This window comes from Mobula birostris, chromosome 2 (assembly GCF_030028105.1).
Source record: "Mobula birostris isolate sMobBir1 chromosome 2, sMobBir1.hap1, whole genome shotgun sequence".
Lineage (NCBI taxonomy): Eukaryota > Metazoa > Chordata > Chondrichthyes > Myliobatiformes > Myliobatidae > Mobula > Mobula birostris.
The window spans coordinates 215,153,190-215,177,950 of record NC_092371.1 but is presented as its reverse complement, the minus strand read 5'-3'; the positions used below and the strand labels follow the sequence as shown (position 1 = coordinate 215,177,950).

Sequence of the window (24,761 nt, the reverse complement as noted above, 5' to 3'; positions counted from 1 at the left end):
CATCCTGGTAAATTTTCTCTGTATGCTGTCAACCTTATTTACATCTTTCCTGTAGGGAGGTGACCAAAACTGCACACAATACTCCAAACTAGGCCTCACCAATGTCTTATACAACTTCAACATAACATCCCATCTCCTGTACTCAATACTTTGATTTATGAAGGCCAATGTGACAAAAACTTTCTTTATGACCCTATCTATCTTTGACCCCATTTTTAATAAATTATGGACCTGCATTCCCAGATCCCTTTGTTCTACCACACTCCTCAGTGCCTTACATATTTAATGTATAAGGCCTATCCTAGTTGGCCCTACCAAGGTGCAACATCTCACATTTCTCTGCATTAAATTCCATCTGCCATTTTTAGCCTATTTTTCCAGCTGGTTCAGATCCTGCTGCAAGTCATGTTAGTTTTGCACTACACCTCCAATCTTGGTGTCATCTGCAAATTTGCTGATCCAGTTAACCACATTATAATCCAGATTGATGATATAGATGACGATCAATAACAAACCCAGCACTGATCTCTGAGGCACACCACTAGTCACGGGCCTCCAATCAGAGAGCCAGCTGCCTTCTGCTACTACTTTCTGGCTTCTCTCACAAAACCGATGTCTAATCCAATTTACCATCTCATCTTGAATGCTGAGTGACTGAACCTTCTTGATCAACTTCCCATATGGGGCCTTGTCAAATGTCTTGCAAAAGTCCATGTAGTCAACATCCACTGCCTTGCCTTTATCAACTTTCCTGGTAACTTCCTTGAAAAACTCTATGATAGGTTAGACATGACCTATCACGCACGAAGCCATACTGACCACCCTTCATCAGTCCATGTCTCTCCAAATACTTATATATCCAGTCCCTTAGATCCCATCCAATAAATTTCCTACTACAGATGTCAGGCTCACCAGCCTATAATTTCCTGGGTTATCTTTAGAACTTTTATTAAACAGTGGAACAACATGAGCTTTCATCCAATCCTCTGGTACCTCTCTTGTCACTAAGGATGATTTAAATATCTCTGCTAGGGTTCTGGCAATTACTGTTCTTGCCTCCCCCAGTGTCGGAGGGAACACCATGTCAGGCCCTAGCAATTTATCCACACTAATTTGCCTCAAGACGTGAAACAGCTCCTCCTCTGTAATCTGTGTAGGGTTCACGAAGTTGCTGCCTCTTTGCCTCACTTCAATACACTCTATGCCCTGTAATATTATATATGGATCGTTATTATGGATTGAAGTAATATAATTTGTGGGTCTCTAAAACTGGATCAGGCTTGTACTTATAGTAAGGTATGGAGTTTGTATTTTAAAGCAAGATTTTGATGAATGATGTTTGCCATTTGATTGTGCCTGTGTAAGTAATCAGAGTTAAACTGCTGTGCAATTCTTTAATATGTTGGATTGTTTCTGGCATTTTCTGCATTTATTGTCTTGAATCTGTTGGTCTTTTATTTTTGATATTTTTGTATTAACCACCTGGTCCTGTATTGCCACAAGGAATCCCTCTGTTTCTGGAAAGAGGACTCCAAATCTGAGCCAGGCGTTTCACACTTCCTTGTCAACATCTAGTCTGCTCAGATTGTGGGGATGTCTTCCTTTGGTCAGATTCTTCCATTGGTTAACTTTTTCTTCTGCAGTGATAATTTCTTCATTTTGGGGGGTTGTAGTTTCATTTAAGTTTACTGGTGTGTACCACTAAGGATTGCTGATCAGAATTGCATATGCTTGTGTGAGGTACTGAATCCTGTTTTTGTTGATGAAAATATGTTTTTATATGACTGTTGTATAATTATTTCTGTCTGTTTTTTTCTCTTCCTCTTTCTGTCCCAGGTAGTGTTATTCTAAGTGCTTTCTAAAATTTGTCATTTCAGTTCTTATTTTTCTTTGTAAATTTTCCAGGTCAGTTTCAGACCAAGATACTATGCCAAAAGTATACGTTAATATGGGTATAGCGAAAGTATTTGTTGCCTTTGTTATATTTTTACTATTGGGCTCCGTTCGGCAGATCTTCTTAAGCCTTGAAGTAAATCCCTTTATTGCACTATGATCTATGTAGTTTATCTGGGATAAGCATCCAAGATATTTATGTTTCGTATTCTATCTTGTATACATAGTATACTGCTGCTCTATTTTATACTCTACTAGCTCTATTGCACCTTTCCTTATGTTTAATGTTTTGCACTTATCCAATCCAAAGTTCATATTTTCATCTTTAGAAGATAGTTCTACTATTTGAATTTGTCTTAGCTTTACCGATTAATATTTATTACGTTTTTTTTTCTTTTTCTATTTGCATCGTTTGTTGTCTTTTGTTTGACAAAGACGAGAAAATCTGCAGATGCTGGAAATCCGAGCAACACACACAAAATACTGGAGGAACTCAGCAGGCCAGGCAGTATCAGTGGAAAAGAGTAAACAGTCGACGATTCGGGCTGAGACCCTTCATCACGAAGTCCTGATGAAAAGCCTCGGCTCGAAATGTCGACTGTTCACTCTTTTCTCCCGCACGTAAAGTTGCTGTGTGACATCTCCCGACTGTTCCTCCCGCATTTTGTGTGCGTTGTCTTTTGTTTGTCCGTTTTCATTGCTTCTATTCTGTTTCTTTGTATTTACTGTGCATCCTCGCAATAAAATGCCTCTCAGGTGACATATGGATGTATGTACTTTGATAATAAATTTAGTTTCAACTTTCTGAAGGCTGCAGGTGAAACTGTGATATTTTTCCATGAAATTGTGTCAAATAAAACCTGCCGTTTAACCTACAATAACGAAATGATAATATTACATAGTGACTTTCCCAGAGAGGGAGACACTGAACAAATGAATCGTAAAGAGTAATCATAGAAGAACACCAAGTAAATAAGTCTATTTTAATGAGTAAATATTTTCCGCAGAGCCGATCGACTGTATTCCCAGTTACTGGGTTTGTTAGACTGTCTCCAGATTTGATGGGAAGAAATTCTACATTATTCAAAAGTGTTTTTTTTTTGGATTACTCAACTCGCTGTTTATCTGGCTTTTTAGCAGCCCATGGGGCTGTAACTCCAATCATTATGGCGCTACACGACCTCCACGTCCGAATTCCGCTGGGTGAGCGTCAGAAGTATCTCCCGCCAGAACTGTCCGGGTTTCTGTGAAGGCTTTCAGCCCAGCTACACCTCAGTATTTCGACATCCACACCCGAACCCGGCGTTTCTTGGAATTCACTGCCATCAAAGACTTGGCAAAATACAAGCAGCGCAAAATAAAAACATTCCAATTTTGCTGATGCCGATAAAACTTGCCTGCATTAAATATAGTAAAAATAAGACATTAAAATCAATGCGATGAATCGTTTGCTTCCGGATACTTGGTGTTATTTATAATAGTGCACATACTTCAATATTAAGTATAAGTAAAGATATCGGGGCATCCTCGCCTTCTGATTAACGGCAAACAAACAGACAGATCCAATTATAAGCAAACATGTGCAGCCGAGTGTAGCATACACCTGAGATATGAACCATCTGCAAAAACAGAACTGAACACTGAAAAACCGAATCAGAATGAAGTTTGTTATCACTGATATATGGAGGGACATCTTGGGGTGGCAGCACAGTGTACGACATAAACTTATTACTATAAGTTGTTATAATTAACACATGAATAAAACTTTCAAAAGAAGTGCGAGGTCGTATTCATGGGCTCGCGGACTATTCGGAAATCTGATGGCAGAGGGGACAAATCTGATCCTAAAAGGTAAAGTGTGGGTTTTCGGGCTCCTGTACCTCCTCCCCTCTACTGAGAAGAGGGCAAGTACAGCACCAGTTCAGCTATGAAGATCGTAGTATGCACTTTTTCTCATGCTGACCGCTGTTATTTAAGGCACAATACTGTTACAATGGTAATTTATTGACAACGAACTACACATTTCATTGTACAGATATTCCCTACAGAAAAGAATGGCAATTTACGGGACATCGTGATGTCACTCAGCAATTCATTATTCTCAGTGCGGTTACAGAAGTAGGATTCTTTCTACAGTTTTTAATAAAAGCAAACTGCTGGAGAAACTCAGCGGGTCAGGCAGCATCCCTGGAGGCATGTGGACAGTCGATGTTCTGCGGACTGTTCCTGACGCACTCAGTTGCTCTGATAAATTGCGTTTCTTTTGCTTCAGATTCCAGCATCAGCAGCCTTCTGTGTATCCTCTTAACGTGTCGGGCTTTTCATTTTGTCGTGACTGTGGATTTGAATTCAGACTTAATGGATCGCAGATAGGACACATTCAACTGAGCCACGTTATGATCAAACTCCCTGGCTAACTTCGGGCCATATCCATTACATTTTCCACCGCACACTGACCCTGTAGTTATGCCACTGAATGTTTTACGGGTGTCTGTGATGATAGGTATTTTTATACAGCACTGTATTTTGTTGAAATGAAGTAAAGACGATTTGTTCAATTTCTTCTCCTGCTTGGTTCCAGCTTGCTACCCACCACCCATTTACGTGATGGAAAGGCGTCCTTGTGATGATGCATCTATTCCCGGTGGTGGTGATGCCTGTTTCACCGGACGCCGCGGCCGTCCACCAACGTAAAGACTTGGAGCCGGTAACGCCAGTGGAACACCGGACTTTCTACAGACAGGCATCCTCCGACGTGATGAGTCAACCGGTGCAGGAGGGTACTGCCAGTGCTGCCTCTTGCCTCATGCCACATGCCTTAAGGCTTTTTTACATCTCAACACGCCTACACAAAGGCCCTGTTTTATGCCACGACTGGCGTGTTCAGCAGGGCCCCCTCCCCCATAATAACATACCCACTGCAGTAATGCGTGGCTTTGGAAACAAGGGGTTTATTCCATCAATCCAAATTTAACATCTAGGAAAGGCGGAATGCTCCATGGAGGGAAACGGTCAGCAGGTGAATTGAATAAGTCGCCTTACCGGGGTAGGCAGGTTCTGCGAGGACATTCACAACACTCACAATACTGCAGAGCCTCTAATACTGGGGATAGGAAAAACAAGGCCCAGGGCTCAGAATTCGGGATTGCTTTAAAAACTGAACAGAAATGTACTAGGAAGCTGGTATTTTGAATTCTTAACAGGTGCTTGCAATTTTTATGCAGGCAGACGTAATTTCTGTCAGTAATTACGGTACCTGGAAATAGTGAGCAAGGAAATTTAAATCTGAAAACATAGAGAACTTTCCCGTATGTCATGAGCTGTTTTGTTTCGGTTTCCATCGTTGAAGAGCAGATTGTCCCAAGAGCTGACTTTTCCTACTGATTTCCTGAGATGCTCCTGAGTTGTCTAGGTTCTGCCCAGCGGCATCCCCAGATGTGCGGACTACGTCGTGCTTTAACCTTTGATGAGGTATATAGATATTCATTTTTGGTTTAGTACAGTATTGGCAGTGAAGAAGCGAAATGAATCTATGTGGTTCATCCATTTGTAATTATTCAATATACCTTATACAATTTGAATATACCGCTTGATGCCTTGTTTTTTTTTTCCCAGCCGATTTGAAGCTCTTGGCGTTGGGACACTTGGGGTAGACGGATATCAGAGTAGTCAGGATCAGCATTTGCTTGGGGTGAATTGACCAGAAGACATAGAAAAACTCGGGAAGCAGCTTTGGATATGGACTGGCTGAAAAACCCAACAGATATGGTGAGGATTCAGGGGATGTAATTCGGGGGGAGGGGCTAATGTGAGGAATTGAGATCGTCTGTATTAATATAATCGCTTGGTTTTGGGAAACATTCGGGGCGAGTAATTTGATCCTTTTTTTTATTTACTTCTGAGGATCTGTGGGACACTGACTGGAATTCATTGCTGATGCCAAATTGAGTCAATCATTCTGCTAGGAGACTCACACCTAATGTCAGATTTCCTCCCTTAGGGGGCATCAGTGAACAGAATCCAGTAGTCAGGAGAGTTTGATTCCTGAGAGTTAGTCGCTCTTTTTTTTAAACCGCTGATTGCTGAATTTAATTTCCATCACGGCCGCGGTGGAATTTGAATTTCTAGATGAGTCGCTTGACAAAGAAGGGCACACAGATTGTAGGTAATTTAACACGGTAAAATAGCAAGAACCTTGCAGCTCTTTTAACTTGCTCGGCCGAAGGCAAAACCGTGATACCGCAGCAGAGCGTTTGAATTGGGACACACCAGTGAAGGTGCTGGGGATGAACTAGGACGCCCGGAGTGGTCGTTTGTCGGGACTGGCTCCTACTTCCTGTTCCGAGGGTGAGCAGAGTTAAGTGCCGCAGGATTCCGGGCTGCAGCAGGTTCTGCTGGAAATGGCATGGAGGAGAAGGGGGCTGGCGCACGCCGCAAGCCCAGGGAGGCGTGGGCCATCCAGCGGACTGCAGGCGGCTGCTGAGGACGGCGCGGTCGCGGAGACCCTGCAGGATGGCGCGGCCTGCACCGAGCAACTTCCCGCTGGCTTGTCACACCCCGGCCGGCTCCTGTGGGACTTCTTCAGCCGGCCGTGCGTGGCTTTGGCCCGGGAGTTCCTGGGTCAGGTGATGGTGCGGAAGTTGGCCGACGGCACCGAGCTGAGGGGCAGGATTGTGGAGACCGAGGCTTACCTGGGCGGGGAGGACCAGGCCTCGCACTCCCGCGGCGGCAGGCGGAGCTTCCGGAATGAGGCGATGTTCATGAGCCCGGGCACGCTGTATGTTTACCAGATCTACGGCGTGTACTTCTGCCTCAACGTGTCGAGCCAGGGCGACGGAGCGGCCGTGCTGGTGCGCTCGCTGGAGCCTCTGCAGGGACTCGATGCCATGAGGGGGCTCCGCGGCCAGCGGAGGAGGGCGGGGGGCAAGCCCCTCAAAGACCACCAGTTGTGTAACGGCCCCTCCAAACTGTGCCAAGCGCTGGACATCACCAAGAGCTTTAACAAGGAGCACTTGGCCACGGGCACGGGTCTCTGGATGGAACGAGGTCCCGAAGCCATTGTTGAAACTGATATAATCTCTACGAGCCGAATTGGTATAGGTTATGCAGGGGAGTGGGTTAGCAAACCTCTCCGGTTTTACATCAAAGGCAACAAGTGTGTGAGCGTTATAGATAGGAAAGCAGAGACGATGAACGACTGATCGTACTGGGTTGTGTCAGTAAAATCTCACCCTTTTCGATGCCCTCGTTGCACTGTTAGTGGTTCTATAATGTAATTTTGTGTACTGACGCCGATAACGGTTTTAATGCTGAGCCTTTTAAAGCAGTCACTTAATGATGTGACATTCCAAGAATCGTGTTCTGATTCCGTCCTTATAATGGCCATATTGAAATAGTACATATATATGGCTTGACAAAAAGAAAGGAAACACAATTTTAAATCTCTGAAGTAATGTAAAACGATTATTTACTAAAATACAGGAAAATTAATATTAAGGTGTAATAGATGTAAGATGGACTCAGCGTTTTAAAAATGCACAGGTACTGGTAGATAAGTACCTTAAATACACCATAAACATGTTTGTATAATGTACATTTCAATTAACTGTTCACAATTTTTTAAATATTTGTTACAGTAGGTTATAAATACCATATTAATACAGAACCCAATCAGTCATTGGGTCTGGACCAGCTGTTTATTGAGCATTTTACAAAACTCCCACAGTGCTAGTCCACTACAAAACTTTGCATTCTCCTTGGTTTATAGTCATAATTGCATTTGAGATGTGTGCTTCTGGCTAAAGATGAGTGATTGTAATCTATGTCATTATACATATTTCTCCCAACTTTTCTCCTCATTCCCTGCGTGGTAATTTTAACATTTTAGTTGCTGACTTCTCCAAATGAGAAACATTTCCTCCCTCACTATCAAAATACTTAATCATTTTAAACATCTCTCAGTTTATCCGTTGCAGTATCTCAACTCTCTTCACGTAATCAGAACCATCCACCTCTAGAGATATCCTATATGTACGTGCCATAGAGAACGTATCCAAAAGAGGTAGAGAAACATAGGGTTCAGAGGCATAGGTACATTGTGTTAATGGTGTATTGTAATATGACATATCCTGTGACTTGGACCATAAGACATAGAAGCAGAATTGGGGCATTTGGCGCATCAAGTCTGCTTCACCAGTCCATCATGGCTGCTTTATTATTCTTCTCAAACCCCATTCTCCTGCTTTCTTCCTGTAGCCTTTACGCCTTGACAAATCAAGGACCTATCATCCTCAGCTTTAAATAGACTCAATTCCACAAATTCACTAACATATGGCTAAATAAATTCACCTTAGTGTTTGTGCTAAATGGAGGTTCCTTTAATCTGAGACAATACCCTTTGGGCCTAGACTCACTCACTATAGGAAATATCCTCTCCTCTTCCAGTTTATGTCTGGCTTTACAATATTCAGTAGGTTTCAATAAGATCCCCTGTCATTCTTCTAAATTCCAGTGAGTGCAGGCCCTGAACCATCAAATGCTCCTCATACATTAACCATTTCACCCCCAAAATAATTCTCGTGAACCTCCTCTTGATCCTATCCAATTCCAGCACACATTTTCTTAAATAAGGGGCCCAAAACTGCTCACGATATTTAAAGTGCGGTCTGACCAATACCTTATAAAGCCTCAGCATTACATCATTGCTCTCATATTCTAGTCCTCTCAAAATGAATGCTAACATTCCATTTGCCTTCCTTACCACCAACTCAATCTGCAAGTTAACCTTTAAGGAATCCCACACAAGAACTCCCAAGTCCCTTTCACCTCTAATTTTTGAATTTTCTCCCTGTTTAGAAAATAGTCTACACCTTTATTCTTTCTAACAAACTTCATGACCATGCACTTCGCTACACTATATTCCATCTACCACTCTTTGCCCATTCTCCCAATCTGTCTCAAGTCCTTCTGCAAACTCTCTGCTTATTCAACACTACCTACCCCTCCACCTATCTTTGTGTCATCCAAAAAGCCATCAATTCTGTCATCCAAATCATTGACATGACGTGAAAAGAAGCAGTCCCAACACCGACCCTTGTAGAACACTGATTACTAATAGCTAGTATCTTCCCTGTAACATCGTGGGCTCTTACCTTGCTAAGCTGCCAAAGGCCTTCTGAAAATCCAAGTAAACAAGATTACTGACTCTCCTTTGTTTATCCTGCCTGTTATTTCCTCAAAGAATTCAACAGGCAAGATTTCCCTTTAAGGAAACCATTCTGATTTTGGCCTATTTTATCATGTACTTCCAAGTACCCTGAAACCTCATACATAATGGACTCAACATTTTCCCACCCACTGAAGTCAGACTAACACAAAATAATCTGCAGATGCTGGGATCAAAGCAACACTCACAGCACGCTGAGTTCGGTCGGGCAGCATCAGTGGAAACGATGAGTCAACGTTTCGGGCCGGAACCCTTTGTCAGGACGTTCCAGCCCGAAAAGTTGACTCATCGTTTCCACTGATGCTACCCGACCTGCTGAGTTCCTCCAGCGTGCTGCGACTATAATTTTCTTTCTTCTGTCTCCTTCCTTTTTTGAAGAGGGGAGTGACATTTACAATTTTCCAGTCCTCAAGGAGCCATTCTGGAATCCAGTGATTCTTGAAAGATAATCACTAACGCCTGCACAATTTCTCCTGCTATCTCTTTCAGAACTCTGGGGTGTAGTCCATCTGATCCAGGTGACTTACCTACTTTCAGACCTTTCAGCTTCCCAAGCATTTTCTTTGTTACAGCAAGTACACTCACTTCTGCCCCGATGCACTCAAATTTCTGGCATACTGCTAGTCTCTTTCACAGTAAAGACAGATACAAAATATAAAGTTCATTCTCCATTTTTTTGCCGCCCATTACCACCTCTCCAGTGGCCCAATATCTACTCATGTCTCTTACTGTATATCTGCAAAACAATTTTTGTATCCTCTTTGATATTACTGGCTTGCTAACCATACTTCATCTTTTCTCTCCTTATAAATTTTTATTTAGTTGCCTTCTATTTGTTTTTAAAAGCTTCCAGATCCTCTAACTTCCCACCAAATTTTGCTCTAATATATGCTCTCTCTTTTCCTTTTAATGCCGTCTTTGACTTCCCTTGTCAGCTACAGTTAACTCATCCTCTCTTTAGAATACCTCTTCATGTTTGGGATGGATCTATCCTGCATTTTCCAAATTTCCCCAAGAAACTCCAGCCATTGCTGTTCTGCCATCATCTCTGCTAGTGTCCCCTTCCAAATCAACTTTGACCAGCTCCTCTGTCACACCTCTAATTCTCTTTACTACACTGTAGTACTGATACACCTGACTTTATCTTCTCTATCTCAAACTGCAGGGTGATTTCTATCATATTATGATCACTGCTACCTAAGAGTTTGTTTATGTCAAGCTCCTTTATTAAATCTGGTTCATTACACAACACCCAAACCAGAATTACCTTTCCCCTAGTGGGCTCAACCAAATGCCATCTCGTATGCATTCTACAAACCCCGTCTCTTGGAATTCAGCACCAACCTAATTTTCCCAATCTATTTACATATGGGAATCCCCCCCCCCCCATGACTTTTGTAATATTGCCCTTTTTACATGCCTTTTCTATTTCCTTTACAAATTGGATTCCACATCCTGGCTACTGTTCGGAGGCCTGTATATAATACCCATTTGGGTCTTTTTACCCTTGCAGTTTCTTAACTCTACCCAGAAGTATTCTATATCTTCCAATTCTATGTCAACTCTTTCTATGAATTTGATTTCATGTTTTTTTTTAACCAACAGAGCCACCCCCCCCCCCCACCTTTGCCTACCTGCCTGTCTTTTCAATACAATGTTTATCCTTGGCTCCCAATTATGATCTTCTTTCAGCCACAACTCAGTGATGCCCACAACATCATCCCTGCAATTCTATAATTGCGCTACAAGATCATCTGTCTTAGTCCGTATACTGTGTGCATTCACATATAGCACCTACAGTCAAGTATTCATCACCCTTTTCAATTTTGCCCTCATGTTTCAATTCAACTCATCCCACTGACTGCAATTGTGCCTGTCATCTGCCTGTCCGTCCTCACAGTCTCACTACACATTGCATTGACTTGGAAAGTAACTGCCCCATCCTCAGCTTTATCACCCTGGTTCCCATCCCCATGCCAAGTTAGTCTAAACCCTGCAAACAGTGCTAGGAAATTGCCCGTGAGGATATTGGTTCCCTGTCGGGTTCAGCTGCAACTCGTTCATACCTTACCTGAAAGAGGTCCCAATGATCTAGAAATCTGAAACCCTACTCCCTGCACCAATTCCTCAGCCACGCACTCACATGCCAGATCACCCACTTCTTACCCTCTCTGGCAGCAATCCAGTGATTACTACCCTACAGGTCCTGCTTTTCAGCTTTCTACCTAACTCCCTATACTCTCTCTTCAGCACTATCCCCTTTTCCTACCTATGTCTTTTGAACCAATGTGTACCACAACTTCTGGCTGCTCTCCATTCCTCTTTAGAATGCCCCTAGAGAGTCGGTTGCTGCAGTTTCCTTCTGAGAGGTTGTCTTTCCCATAAAAGTATCAAATCAGATCAAGTTTAATGATCATTCAAACTATACAGCTGAATGAGACAGGGTTACTCTGGAGCCAAGGTGCAAAGCATTCAAAATAGCAAGCAAACATTAAAAAAGAACAAGTAACGTAATTAAAAATATCAAGCAAAGAAGTATATTCACTTGAAAAATAACATATATGGTCCAAGACCTAGGTGACAATGCCCAGCAATCAATGGTACGGTCTCCCAGCTGTGCGAAGACGCACGGAATCCAGCCTGTCATTCCACCGCTCGAACATAGGAGGACACCCCCCAATGGGAGAGGCCAGGCCCCAGCTGAACTCACCAGGCTGTAGCATTTTTGTGTCACTCACCTGGTCTGTAACTGCAAGCAAGCTTGAGGCTTGAAGTGTGGTTTTCACTACAACTGAGGCTACACAGCTCCCATGTCACTCCAACAGATGAAGGTAAAATGCCTTGGGTAACTTACATTATCACTGTCCACTGTCCAGAGTCTCGGCATTGCAAGTGCAATATCTGAGACAATCTCCCAGTATCCAAAGCAGTATACCTGTTGAACAGCCACAAAAGTACTCCGCATTTGCTGCCTATTCAGTTTCTCTCTCCTGAATTATCCAGTACTTGCCTCCTGCAAATTATTGGTGACTACCTCCCTGTAACACCTCATTCTCCTGTAGGACCCAAAGGTCAATGACCTGCAGCTCTTGTTAACACACAAGAGATTTTGCATTTGTCAGAAATCTTTGCCAACACATACAAAATGCTGGAGGAACTCAGCAAGTCAGGGAGCATCTATGGGCCAAGACGAAAAGGAGTGACAGAATAACCAGAGTGGAGAATATAAAAGAGGGAAGGGGGAGAGGTTTCCAGAAGTTGGAGAAATCGAAGTTAACAGGCTGGAGGAGCAACATCTCGTATTCTATCTGGGTGATCTCCAACCTGATGGAATGAACATCGATTTCTTCAATTTATGGTAATCTCTCCTCTCCCTCCCGTCTCTTTCTAATTTCCATTCTGATTCTCTCACCCTTCTTCCTCTTCTCTGGTGTCCATTACCTCTATATGGTTTCACTGCTCGTTATCTTTCTTCCATGGTCCACTGTCTTCTATCAGATTCCTTCTTCTTCAGGCCTTTATCTTTTCCACCTATCTTCTCCCAGTATCTTACAACATCTCATCCCCCATCTTCCACCCAGCTACCTTTCCCCTCACCTAGTCCCATCTATTACCAGCCAGCTTGTACTCCTCCTCCTCACCACCACCCCCCCCCCCCAAACTTTTATTCTGGATTCTGATCTCTTTTTAGTTCTGATGAAGGATCTCAGTCTAAAATGCCAACTGTGTATTCTTCTCTGTAGAAGCTGCCTGACTTGCTGAGTTCCTTCAGCATTTTGTGTGTGTTGCACCAATTATTCATTTATTGAGAACATAACTGATGGTAACACTGCCTATCAATCCTTCTCCCAATTCAATGTATACTTGGTACATGAATGTATGCAGCACTAACTAACTCTAATTTGTTTCTGATTAGTGATCCAAATTTTTACTGGGGGTGTTATATTTAATTTTGATCATACCAAACCACCTACAACATTTCAAATAATTTATCAACCCTTATTATATCCTCTTCACATAATTATTTATCATCTCTCTGAAATGATGACTAACTTGACAAATGCCAATGCCAGACATGTACTCTAATTTTTCTTTTGAGAGCTTTTGCTGTAACTGCTCTGTTTAATTTCTCTTTTCATCTGTAATTTTCTGGAAATGCAGCACAATTACTCTGTAAACTTATACTTAATTGTATCGATCTGGGAAGACCTCGAATTTCCTGCTGTGGAACTCAGCAGTCCTGCTGAAGGGTTTCAGCCTGAAATGTCGACTGTACTTTTTTCCATGGATGCTACCTGGCCTGCTGAGTTGCTCTAGCATTTTGTGTGTTTGTTGCTCAGATTTCCAGCATCTGCAGATTTTTTCTTGTTAGTCATTTAATCTGCTCTGTTAGTGCCTCAGGGTGTGAATGAAGGGCACTAAGCCAAGAAAATCACAGGCTGCAAAGGAATTTGACCTACTATCCACGCTCATATTCAGTGGCAAAGTAGACTAGCGTTAAATATCAAGGCTGCTGCCAAGGAATTAGCCATTCACCTGCAATATTGCATGTATTAAGCTCAATGTAAAATGAACTTCAATGAAATGAAAACTTATGTTTTTGAAGAATGACCACAAAGCCATAAAACATGGAGCAGAATTAGGCCATTCAGCCCATCAAGCCTGCTCTGCCATACCATCATGGCTGAATCCTTCAGTTCATGGCTGAATCCTTCAGTTAGGTTTCAATGAGATGCCCTCATTCTCCTAAAGCTCAGCGAGTACAGGCCCAGAGCCATCAAATGATCCTCATGCATTAACCCTTTCATTGCCAGGATCATTATCCTGAACCTCCTCTGGACCCTCTCCAATGGGGTATTCCCATGTGTAAGACCACATAGTGACACATTGGAAATATTGCTATTTTATAACATTATAGGATTTCATTTTGCTCTCTTGCTCACAGGATAGATGATACTTCTGCTTCTATAAACGAGGCACAGCTAAGTGCATTATTTGCAAATATAATAGTGCTGAAAAATGGATGTTGTCAGTTGCCTGACTTTGGCAAAGCTTCCCTGAGTCAGGCTGGGATCCTCTTACTGCAGCTTACTCTATTTGCCCTACATCTCTTGTGAATCAGAGTTTGATGAGATGGGTAGTGGAATTCTGCTTCACTGAGTTGCTCTCTAAGCAATAGTCAATTTGTGGGACACTGGAGCAGGAATATTGCCCTCCCTAAATACATGCAGAGATTCTGACAATATTTATTCTATTCAAGAGCTCAAGGACAAAAGAAATGTCGTCTGTTAGGGGAAGGGGAGGATGAAAGAGAGCAAACATAGAAACATAGAAAACATACAGCACAGTACAGGCCCTTCAGCCCACAAAGCTGTGCTGAACATGTCCTTTCTTGAGAAATTACCTAGGGTTACCCATAGCCCTCTATTTTTCTAAGCTCCATGTACCTATCCAGGAGTCTCTCAAAAGACCCTATCATTTCCGCCTCCACCACCATCGCCGGCAGCCCATTCCATGCTTTCACCACTCTGCGTAAAAAAACTTACCCCTGACATCTCCTCTGTACCTTCTAAGCACCTTAAAACTGTGCCCTCTCATGTTAGCCATTTCAGCCCTGGGAAAAAGCCCCTGACTATCCATACAATCAATGCTTCTCAACATATATAAGAGAAAATAACAAATCAAGAGTAAACTGTTCGGTCCCACCCACCTGCCTAATCAATTACTGACTAGATGCGGAGAATGTGAGTGAGGTACTTAATGAGTACTTTGCTTCAGGATTTACCAAGGGAAAGGACATGGAGGACCAGGAGATCAGTGCTGAGTGTATAAATATGATGGGGCATTTTGAGGTCAAGGAGGGGGAAGTGTTGGACTTCCTAATGAGTATTAAGATGGATAATTCCTCAGGGCCGGATGGAATTTACTCCAGGTTATGGAGGGAGGTAAGAGGTGAGATTGCTGGAGCCTTGACCAGTATCTTCATGTCCCCTGTTAAGCACAGGCGAGGCCCTGGAGAACTGGCAAGTGGCTAATGTTGAACCTCTATTTAAGAAGGGAACAAGGGAAAATCCTGGGAACTATGGGCCGATGAGTCTCACGTCAGTTGAAGGGAAATTGCTGGGGAAAATTCATAGGGATAGGATATTAGACCATTTGGAAATCTATGGTCTAATTAGGAAGGACTAACATGGCTTAATGCAGGCCAGGTCATGTCTTATCAATGTGATTAAGTTTTTTTGAAAAGGTGATGAGAGAGATTGATAAAGGTAAGGCAGTGGATGTTGTCCACATGGATTTTAGTAAGGCATTTAACAAAGTCCCTCATGGGAGACCAATCCAGAAGATTAGGATGCATTGAGTCTGCAGTGAATTGACTGCTTGGATTCTGAACTGGCCTGCGCATAGAAGATCGAGGGTAGTGGCCGAAGGAACTTAGTCAAGCTGGAGATCTGTAATTAGTGGAGTTCCGCAGGGATCCGTGCTGGGACCTTTGCTGTTTTGATGTATATAAATGACCTGAATGAAAATGTAGATGGGTGGGTTAGTAAGTTTGGAAATGATACCACAATTGTTGGAGTTGTGGATAGTGTAGAAGACTGACAAAGAATAAAGCATAATAAAGATCAGTTACAGATATGGGCAGAGAAAAGGCAGATGGAAATAAGTGTGAGGTGTTGCACTTTGGTAGGGCAAATGTTGCTGAGCAGAGAGACTTTGGGGTCCAAGTTCATAGCTCCTTGAAAGTGGGCACACAAGTCAATAGGGTGGTTAAGAAGTCTTATAGAATGCTTGCTTTTATTAAACAAAGCACTGAGGTCAAAAGTCAAGAGGTTATGTTGCAACCTTATAAAAATCTGGTGAGGCCACGTCTGGAGTATTGCATACAGTTCTGGTCACCACACTACAGGAAGGATGTTGAGGCTTTGGAGAGGCTGCAGAAGAGATTTACCAGTCTGGTTTAGAGGGCATGTGCTATCATGAGAGGCCAGACAAACTTGGTCTGTTTTCTTTGGAGTGGCGGAGGCGGAGGGGACATCTGACAGGGGTTTATAAGATTAAGAGAGGCATAGATAGAGTAGGCAGGGAGTATCTTCTTCCTGGGATAGAAATGTCTAATACCAGAGAGCATGCATTGAAGGTTAGACGGGGTGGAATGTGCTGCCTGGTACGTTGGTACAGGCAAATACATTAGAGGCTTTTAAGAGACATGTAGATAGGCACATGAATGTGAAGAGGATGGAGGGATATGGACATTGTGCAGTTGGAAGATATTAGTTTTAGATTTTTTAGTTTGTTCAGCACAACATTGTGGGCCGAAGGGCTTGTGCCTGTGCAGTACTGTTCTACGTTCTATGTTCTCTGAAAGTGGGCCTCTTGTATCTCAGTGCCACTTTCCTGCACTAATTCTTCATCCTCTGATTCCCCTAATATCTAGGTCTATAACTATCAGCTGCAGCCTCCAGCTCACTCAGGTAAAGAATTTTAAGGGCATGTCTAAGAAACTTCATCTCAGTTCTGCCATGAATGGTCAGTTTACTCATTCTGAAACACTGATTTCTGGTTCTAAACACCCCAACCAAGGTAAGCGTCAACTCTATCTACGTCTGTCCTTTCTAATGTTGTACATTTCTGATAGATGAGATCACTTCCCATTCTTCTAAACTTTTGAAAGAATCAATGTCTCGTCATTCAACAAACCTAACATTGGAGGAATCAATCTAGCAAACCGTTCTTGGGTATTGAGAGCAGCAGACCAGTACACAATCTTCCATTTGCAAACTCTGCACAGCCAAATGCTTGGAGCCAAGTATCCTTGATTATCAAATTCTCTGCGTAAAGGTCAGCATACCATTTGCCTGCCTGATTGCTTGCAGAACCTGCATGATAATTTTCAATACTTCCTATGCAAAGGCACCTGGTTACATCTGAATACCTTTCAATATCTCACCATTTTTCCTTTCCTCTGTCTTCCTTTTTTTCCCAAAAATTCATGATCTTATATTTTTTTACATATTTAATTACATCTTGGAGCATCAGTAGAACCAAAGACAAAAAACATAAGGGTGCAGAATAAACTTCACACAGGCTGATGATAGTACATTCTCTAAGAGTTCATGCCTTTGTAGTTTGCTTTATGCAAGTTTATGATGATAGAATCAGATTGAATGAAAAATTTTCCAATATTTATATACATGTTATGATCAATATTCCCTTAAAGGCTTCATAACTACCAGATTATTGATTAAGCATTTCTCTTTACTCAAGATCTAAAATAGCCCATTCTCTGCTTGGTCCCTTGTTAGATTTATCCAGAGAGCCAGCATATAGAAATTAATCATTGAGATTATTCATGCTTATTTGTCCATCAAACAGATAGGATTACCCGAATAACTTCTTTTATCCTTCATTTAATATATTTGTATATTAGTTTTGTCACCATAGTGCCATACTACTGTAGAATCTCATTAACCAATCATATCCAGAACTTCCAAATACAACAGGCAGTGGTAACCAACCTACTTAAAACCATAAGCAATAATATGAAATGCCAATTAGCACAATTTAACTAACTCAGGTATTTTAGACAGTCAACATTAATTAACAAGTTAGTTGACATTTACAAAAATTAATGTTGCAATCTGAATAAACTTGTTTTTTCTCCAGCAAGAATCTATTGGCATAGAAATTAATGTTGAAAATATCAACACAGAGTATATATTTATGTTGAATCTTATTCAATAGATTGTGAAGTAAAATGCATTCATTAGTGATGTTATAGTGATGTCGTAAGCAGATGGCCCAAGATAAAAAAATTCCAGTATATAGAAATGCTGGCACCCTGAAGACTGTTGAGTATATTTTTCTAACACAGTTAAATGCTTTCAACGAATCAGTCGTGTAACACTGAGCTTTTTCTGCAAATGTGATAATCAGCAGTTTAGATACGTAACACCCAACTTCACAGCAATCTTACTCTGTATTTGCTTAGTTAGTTATAAATCACTGTGAACAAAATGACAAATCAAAACCAGTGGGGTCATTTATTCAGTGTACATTTGATTGGCCCATTAACTGAATGTGCGGAGCATTTGCAAGGAGGTCCTTCTCATCACTGAGTTGGTTCAAACCTGAAGGAACTCATCAGAGATAAGCAGCATAACATTGCTCCTGGAAAACAGATTCATAACCAATGAAATTGTGAGTCAATCTTCCACATGATTCAAAAGTAGAGTGTTCTGTTGTGATTGGACTCACTGGCAAAAAACAAGGTCAAGGCAGCTCTCTAAGTAGGCTAACAGGAGCAAATTCCACTTCTGCCCATCTGCAATGATATGAGTCTGGAATTAGAATATTGTTAAATGAATTGAATTTTCACAGCTATCCAACGTTGTCCTGGATCTGTATATGGATATTGGCTCTTTATTTCAGATTCAGATTTACAAACTGCTATGATGCAAATTGAATGTCTTTGTGGCTGCTTCAAGATTACTAGACCAACAATATAACCAACCCACTACCTTTATCCAAAATATAAGTTATTGATCCTAAGTCATGGTAGCTGGCTGGCAAGTCACCTGGAACTTTCAGCAGCGTACTCATATCTCCTTCAGCTTGCATCAGTGACCTGCTTGTGCAAAGGTAGCTCAAAGTATGGATGAAGGTGGTATCCAATATGCCAAAGGCAATTTCTACCAGCAGCCTGGTAAAACCCTGGGAGTGCTTTGGGGACATTGAGGGTGATAGGTTCTTGAATCTATTTTGAAACAATAAATTATTATTTTTTAAGGAAAATTATGTTCTACTCCAATGGCTTCTACAGAATAAAACTTGCGCTGCAGATGTTAGTGTGATCCTACCATAGGACTTGTTGTCATAAATTGGCAAGTTACCCTCCTGGAAGAGGAAGACGTCACATTAGTCAAGTTTTAGGATCTGTTGGGTCATTGTTAACCATACCACTTTAGTGATAGTTCCACGGGCCTCCAGAGGAGGGTGTTTAATCCATATTGCAGTATATTTACTGCTTTTGCAATTGACGTTCTTAAACCACCACTAGGTGGCAGTAGGATTAACTGGGTTTCCCATGTGAGGTCAGGTTGTTTGACTGGTCATTTTCACCAAGTGGCAGTCTCTTCTATTTAAACATTTAGAAAGCAAACTATTGGCTTTGTCCCTCACCAAAAGTTTTCTAGTCAGAGAGTCGTAGAGCACAAACCATGCCCTCCATCTCAACTTTTTCATGCCAACCAAGCTTCCTGAGCTAATCACATCTGCCTACATTTGGCCCACATCCCTCTAAGCCTTTCCTATCCACGAACCTGTCCAACTTTCTTTCAAACACTGTAACTATAACCAACTCTACCACTTGCACTGGCTCTCTCCAACCTTACCAGTACTTATTTCAGTTCGAAGCTGGTTATACAAAACCTCAACATCCCATCCAGCCATCAAGTTCATATTCTCATACTGTTATAAAAACTTACAGTGGTGTTCAGCTGTTCGTGTCCTTGGCTATCAAAGCAGATTATGTTCATTGTCCAGCCTTTGGTCCTTGGTCCTGTGCTCATCCATGAACTTTGAAAATGTGGGGCAGGATTTCTGTCTCCATCAGTGGTTTTCCATTGCACTGCCACTCATGTAGCTTCCCTCCCCACTTCTAATTTTGCAACACTGCCCATCTCCTTCCATGGCTCAGCCCTTCAGTTTCTTTGAGCACCCCCAGATTCTAGCAGTCTCCTGATTATCCTTTATAAGCCACACTGCCAATGTGATTGCCCATTTCCATCAGCTCATCTGGACTGAACTGACCAGATGTACAACGTAAGTTTTCCAACATGTGAAGCTTTCAGTTATAATGTTTTGTTCAGTTCTCTGGCCCTTAATCTTTATACTCATTCTTCAGATGAGAACAATAGTCTTGCAGCTCTTATCTGGACTACCTCCAGTGTGTGAGAATATTTCTTGCATTTGATGGTTAATAGTAGGCATCATACTTACACTTGTAAGATATGATGTAGCCAAAACAGTTTGCAATTTGATCAAGACTTCCTATAACTTTTATTGTTTTGAGATGAACTTGCAGGCCAGAAACGTTTGCTCCTAATCCGGGCCATTATTTAGTGCTGCACTTCAAAGCTGCTATCTTGCAGATGTATCAGAAAACCGAGATCTTGTTCCCTTAACATGAAAAAAGACATTGGGTAGGTTGAAAGAATGTCAGGAAGTTTTCCTCATTTTGTAGCATTAACCACCAAATCTTGAACAGAATATCTGCTGATATATTGTTGGATCCTTAAAGTTGTCATAGCTGGGTTGGGGGGGGGGGGGAGTGCAGTTGGTGGTAGTGAGGATAAGCTCCCTCTACCTATTAAATGCTCCCAATGGCGTGCATCTCAAATACCCTCCAAGTCCAGCTCCTGGCCTTCACATGTGGCTTAGCTACTGAGGACGGCAGAACTATTTCTATTGACAGAAAAAGAGACTAAGGCGAGTTACTGTAGCCTTAAAACCAATCACTTCAGGCAGATGAAGCTTGTCAGCCATGGTTGGCAGCTTATCTAGAAGAAGTACAACTCTGACCTCAAACCTTCTTTGCCTTGCGATTCTACTCACTCGTGGGGAAGGCCTCGGGAGTAAACAACGAGGAAAGATGCAAAGCTGGGGTTCCTAAAGGTGTCCAACGTTGTTTAACCCTGACTGGCAACTTCTGCGATGCTGCTGGTGCCAAAATGTATCAGTCTTGGAAGATCCTTTAGATTCATCAGCTGCGTGGAGGGGGGAGCCTCCTCCATAGGCAACAGATGCTCTCCATTTCATACTGCCCTGGTTTGAGCATGACAGCTAGGACACAGCATCCGTGGTTGACCCTGACCAACAGAGGCCTCAAACTGCATTATTTGCAGAATCTTCCTATGTGAAAATTGATTGAAGATTTTCATACATTACAACAGTGTCTGCAATTAGAAATCAGATATTCTGTGTTAACATTGATGGCTAAATATCTGAATCCATAGGTACCTTATTGCTGGAAAAAGAAAGCTTTAGAAATTTCAGACATCATGTAGAATATCAAATGAAAACAAGACTTATCTTCCCAAATCATTTTATGGTTGAATGGGAGCCAGTCAGCATCAGGGTGGAGACACTAGCTACAGACCTTAATGCTCGGCCCAGAAGCCAGCAGAAATTTTGCAGGTTCAGAATGCTGGCCATCTCTGTTACTAGGCAAACACCCAACGGGAGCACAACAATGGAAGGAACATGGAGAATTGTCTAGGGAAAATGCTGGCACCTAGAAGATCTGGACATGTTTTCTAGATATAAATTGAGCTTGTACAGGAGGTAGGATTGGAACCAGGGACTGGATGATTCTGTTTGCACAAATGAACAACCTGTTTAATGATTTGGTAAAGAGTGGATTAAATAATGTTGCTATGTACCAGGTGACACACATCAAAGTTGCTGGTGAACGCAGCAGGCCAGGCAGCATCTCTAGGAAGAGGTACAGTCGACATTTCAGGCCAAGACCCTTCGTCAGGACTAACTGAAGGAAGAGTTAGTAAGAGATTTGAAAGTGGGAGGGGAAGGGGGAGATCCAAAATGATAGGAGAAGACAGGAGGAGGAGGGATGGAGCCAGGAGCTGGACAGGTGATTGGCAAAGGGGATATGAGAGGATCATGGGACAGGCAAAGGGGATATGAGAGGATCATGGTTCCTCCCCCTCCTGTTTTCTCCTATCATTTTGGATCTCCCCCTCCCACTTTCAAATCTCTTACTAACTCTTCCTTCAGTTAGTCCTGATGAAGGATCTCGGCCTGAAGCGTCGACTGTACCTCTTCCTAGAGATGCTGCCTCGCCTGCTGCATTCACCAGCAACTTTGATATGTGTTGCTTGAATTTCCAGCATCTGCAGAATTCCTGTTGTTATGTACCAGGTGATAAGCTTTATGTAGATAAATATCTGACAATGGCAGTATCATTCCTATTACAGAACGTTTTAACCTTCTGTTCGCATCTAGTCATGGGGCATATCAATTACTGCCATCTTGCTGACCTGGAATCTCTTCAATAACTTCCTCACCTGGATGTACCTGGATTTACAGAAGTGATTAGATAGATAAAGGCAGGTGCAGGCTTTTCCCTCTGTTGCAATTAAACCTCTTCACAATACTTTTAATTTTGTTCTCCCCAGAATGACACAAACTGAACTAATCCCTATTTGAATTTCCACCTGCACTGAGGATATTCCTGGAAAACACCAAAAATATTAATAAGAAGCATAATATTAAAAAACTGACTGGTTTCAGTTTTTATGTGTTTATGCTTCAAATTAATTCTGCTTCTTTGAACAGTGACTACCTCAGAGATAAAACATGGGCAGCAGCAAATGGCTTAAGATGGAGTTTATTTAATAAAAAGATTATAACACTTCCCAGGAGAGCATTGTAATAGTCAAATTTTGAGTGACAGGACTCAGGATGATACTTCTAGTGGCTAATGAGCTGACATAAAGTGGAGTTGTAACATACATGAAAGTAAAAGGGTTTGCTGTGATGGAAAATGCATAATACTGGAAGTTCACCTTATGTTTTAAAAATAAGACGCTAAGAATGCAAATATGCCAAGCAGAGTAATGAAACTGTTGCAAGAGATTAATGAAGGATTTCATCAAAGAAACTGCTACGGCCCATTTGAGACTCAATATCCAGAATCACATACAAAATGCTGGAGGAACTCAGCATGTGAGGTTGCATCTATGGAAATGAATAAATAGTTGGCACTTTGGGCCGGGTCCCTTCATCAGGGCAAAACTGGAAAGGGGAAGAAGCCAGAATAAGAAGGAGTATAAGCTCGAAGGCGATAGGTGAAGCCAGCTGGGTGGGGGGAGGGACGGGAGGACTGAGGTAAGGTGATAGGTGGAAAAGGCAAAGGGCTGGAGAAGAAGGAACCTGATAGAAGGGGAGAGTGAACCATGGGAGAAAGGGAAGGGGATGGACTCCGGGGTAGATGATAGGCAGGTGAGGAGAAGAGAAGAGGTAAGAGTGGGGAATTTGCCACTGGGATCCAAGAGGGGTGTCAGAGAAAATGAGCCAAATATTTTCAGCATACATTCAGCTCAAGCCAGGGCTTCCCAACCTTTCTTTTCATGCTGTGGATGAATACCCTTAAGCAAGGTGTCTGTGGTTCCCAGCTTGGAAACCCCTGATGAAGCAGATGACCCCCATGGCTGCAGATGATGCCTGGTTTTGCACTGCAACCTTGTCATTAAACAGCAAATTTGGTAACAATCTCCGTAGTACATTTTGCACCGTTAATTATGGTAATCTGGATATTACTAATACCGATTTGCTGCTTCTCAATAGGAAATGCTATTTTGCAATCTATACAACTTCGATTTTCCAAATTCCAGAATCTGATGAAAATCGAAGGCATTTATTGCTACTGTAAAAGTATTAAACTTTGTTGCATGAGGTATAAATGGGGTTTTAATAGTATACTGGTTATAATAGTTTTCTGGTGCTCAAATATTAGTTTTATATTTGTGGATTTTTATTCCGTCACAGTAAATATTAACAGCATTCAACAGATTCTTCTGAACTTAAATGGTTTATTTAAAAAGTATCGCAGTATCGCTTTAACCTTGTAATTATGAATCAGTTGTCATTCCCTTTAATTTTTCTACGTTCAAAGTGTTTCTCAAAAATTGTGCCTTTTACTTCCTGGTCTACAGCTTGTGAGAATATTTCCACGTGATGTCATCACAGCAGTTTGACACAAAGAATACAATGGGTGATGGAGCCCACTGACAGAGAAGAGAAAAATCCAAACCTAGCTGATTCCATATTTATGGGTGGCTGCTTTCGTGGTTCAGCCCAGGGAAGTACTGTTACTTTGCAACTAACTGCAGGGTCTAAGCCAGGGTCACCAATGGGAAATGTGAAATAGAAAGCAAGGAGAGAGAGAGAGAGAGAGATCGTCTGGCTGCAGTGTTCACTGAGGTACCCTTCTGCTTCAAGCAGGCTTCAATTATATTGGTGCCCAAGAAGAATGTGATAACTTGCCTCAATTAATATCATCCAGTGGCACTTACATCCAGAGTGATGAAGTGTTTTGAGAGGTTGGCGAGGAAACATATCAACTCCTGCCCGAGAAGTAACTTGGATCTGCTCCAATTTGCCTACCGGAGCAACAGGTCCATAGCAGATGTCATCTTACTGGTTCTCTACTCAAACCTAGAACATGTAGACAGCCAAGATGAATACATCAGGATGATCTTTATTGACTATAGCTCAGCATTCAAGTTGCTGGTGAACGCAGCAGGCCAGGCAGCATCTCTAGGAAGAGGTACAGTCGACGTTTCAGGCCGAGACCCTTCGTCAGGACTAACTGAAGGAAGAGTGAGTAAGAGATTTGAAAGTGGGAGGGGGAGGGGGAGATCCAAAATGATAGGAGAAGACGGGGGGGGGGGGGATGGAGCCAAGAGCTGAACAGGTGATTGGCAAAGGGGATATGAGAGGATCATGGGACAGGAGGCCTGGGGATCCCAGAGGATGGGCAAGGGGTATAGTCAGAGGGGCAGAGGGAGAAAAAGGAGAGTGAGAGAAAGAATGTGTGTATAAAAATAAATAACAGATGGGG

At 42.2% G+C, this 24,761-nt stretch overlaps 2 protein-coding genes across 2 annotated transcripts in view; both read left to right on the top strand.

Annotated features, from left to right (window-relative positions):
* The first annotated feature begins 5,646 nt into the window (after positions 1-5,646).
* LOC140194060 (protein FAM167A-like) overlaps positions 5,647-24,761 on the top strand; it is a 33,613-nt gene continuing 14,498 nt past the window's right edge. The window contains exon 1 of the mRNA XM_072251440.1: positions 5,647-5,661. The gene's annotated coding sequence lies outside the window, so the exon portion shown is untranslated. The remainder of the gene's footprint in view (positions 5,662-24,761) is intronic.
* Positions 5,780-7,815, top strand: mpg (N-methylpurine DNA glycosylase). The gene has a single exon (XM_072251436.1). The coding sequence runs from the start codon at positions 6,294-6,296 to the stop codon at positions 7,092-7,094; it is 801 nt and encodes a 266-aa protein (XP_072107537.1). The 5' UTR covers positions 5,780-6,293; the 3' UTR covers positions 7,095-7,815.

What these genes read in the sequence shown, in the direction of transcription:
- mpg (XM_072251436.1), top strand. Translation starts at nt 6,294, where the DNA reads ATGGCATGGAGGAGAAGGGGGCTGGCGCACGCCGCAAGCCCAGGGAGG.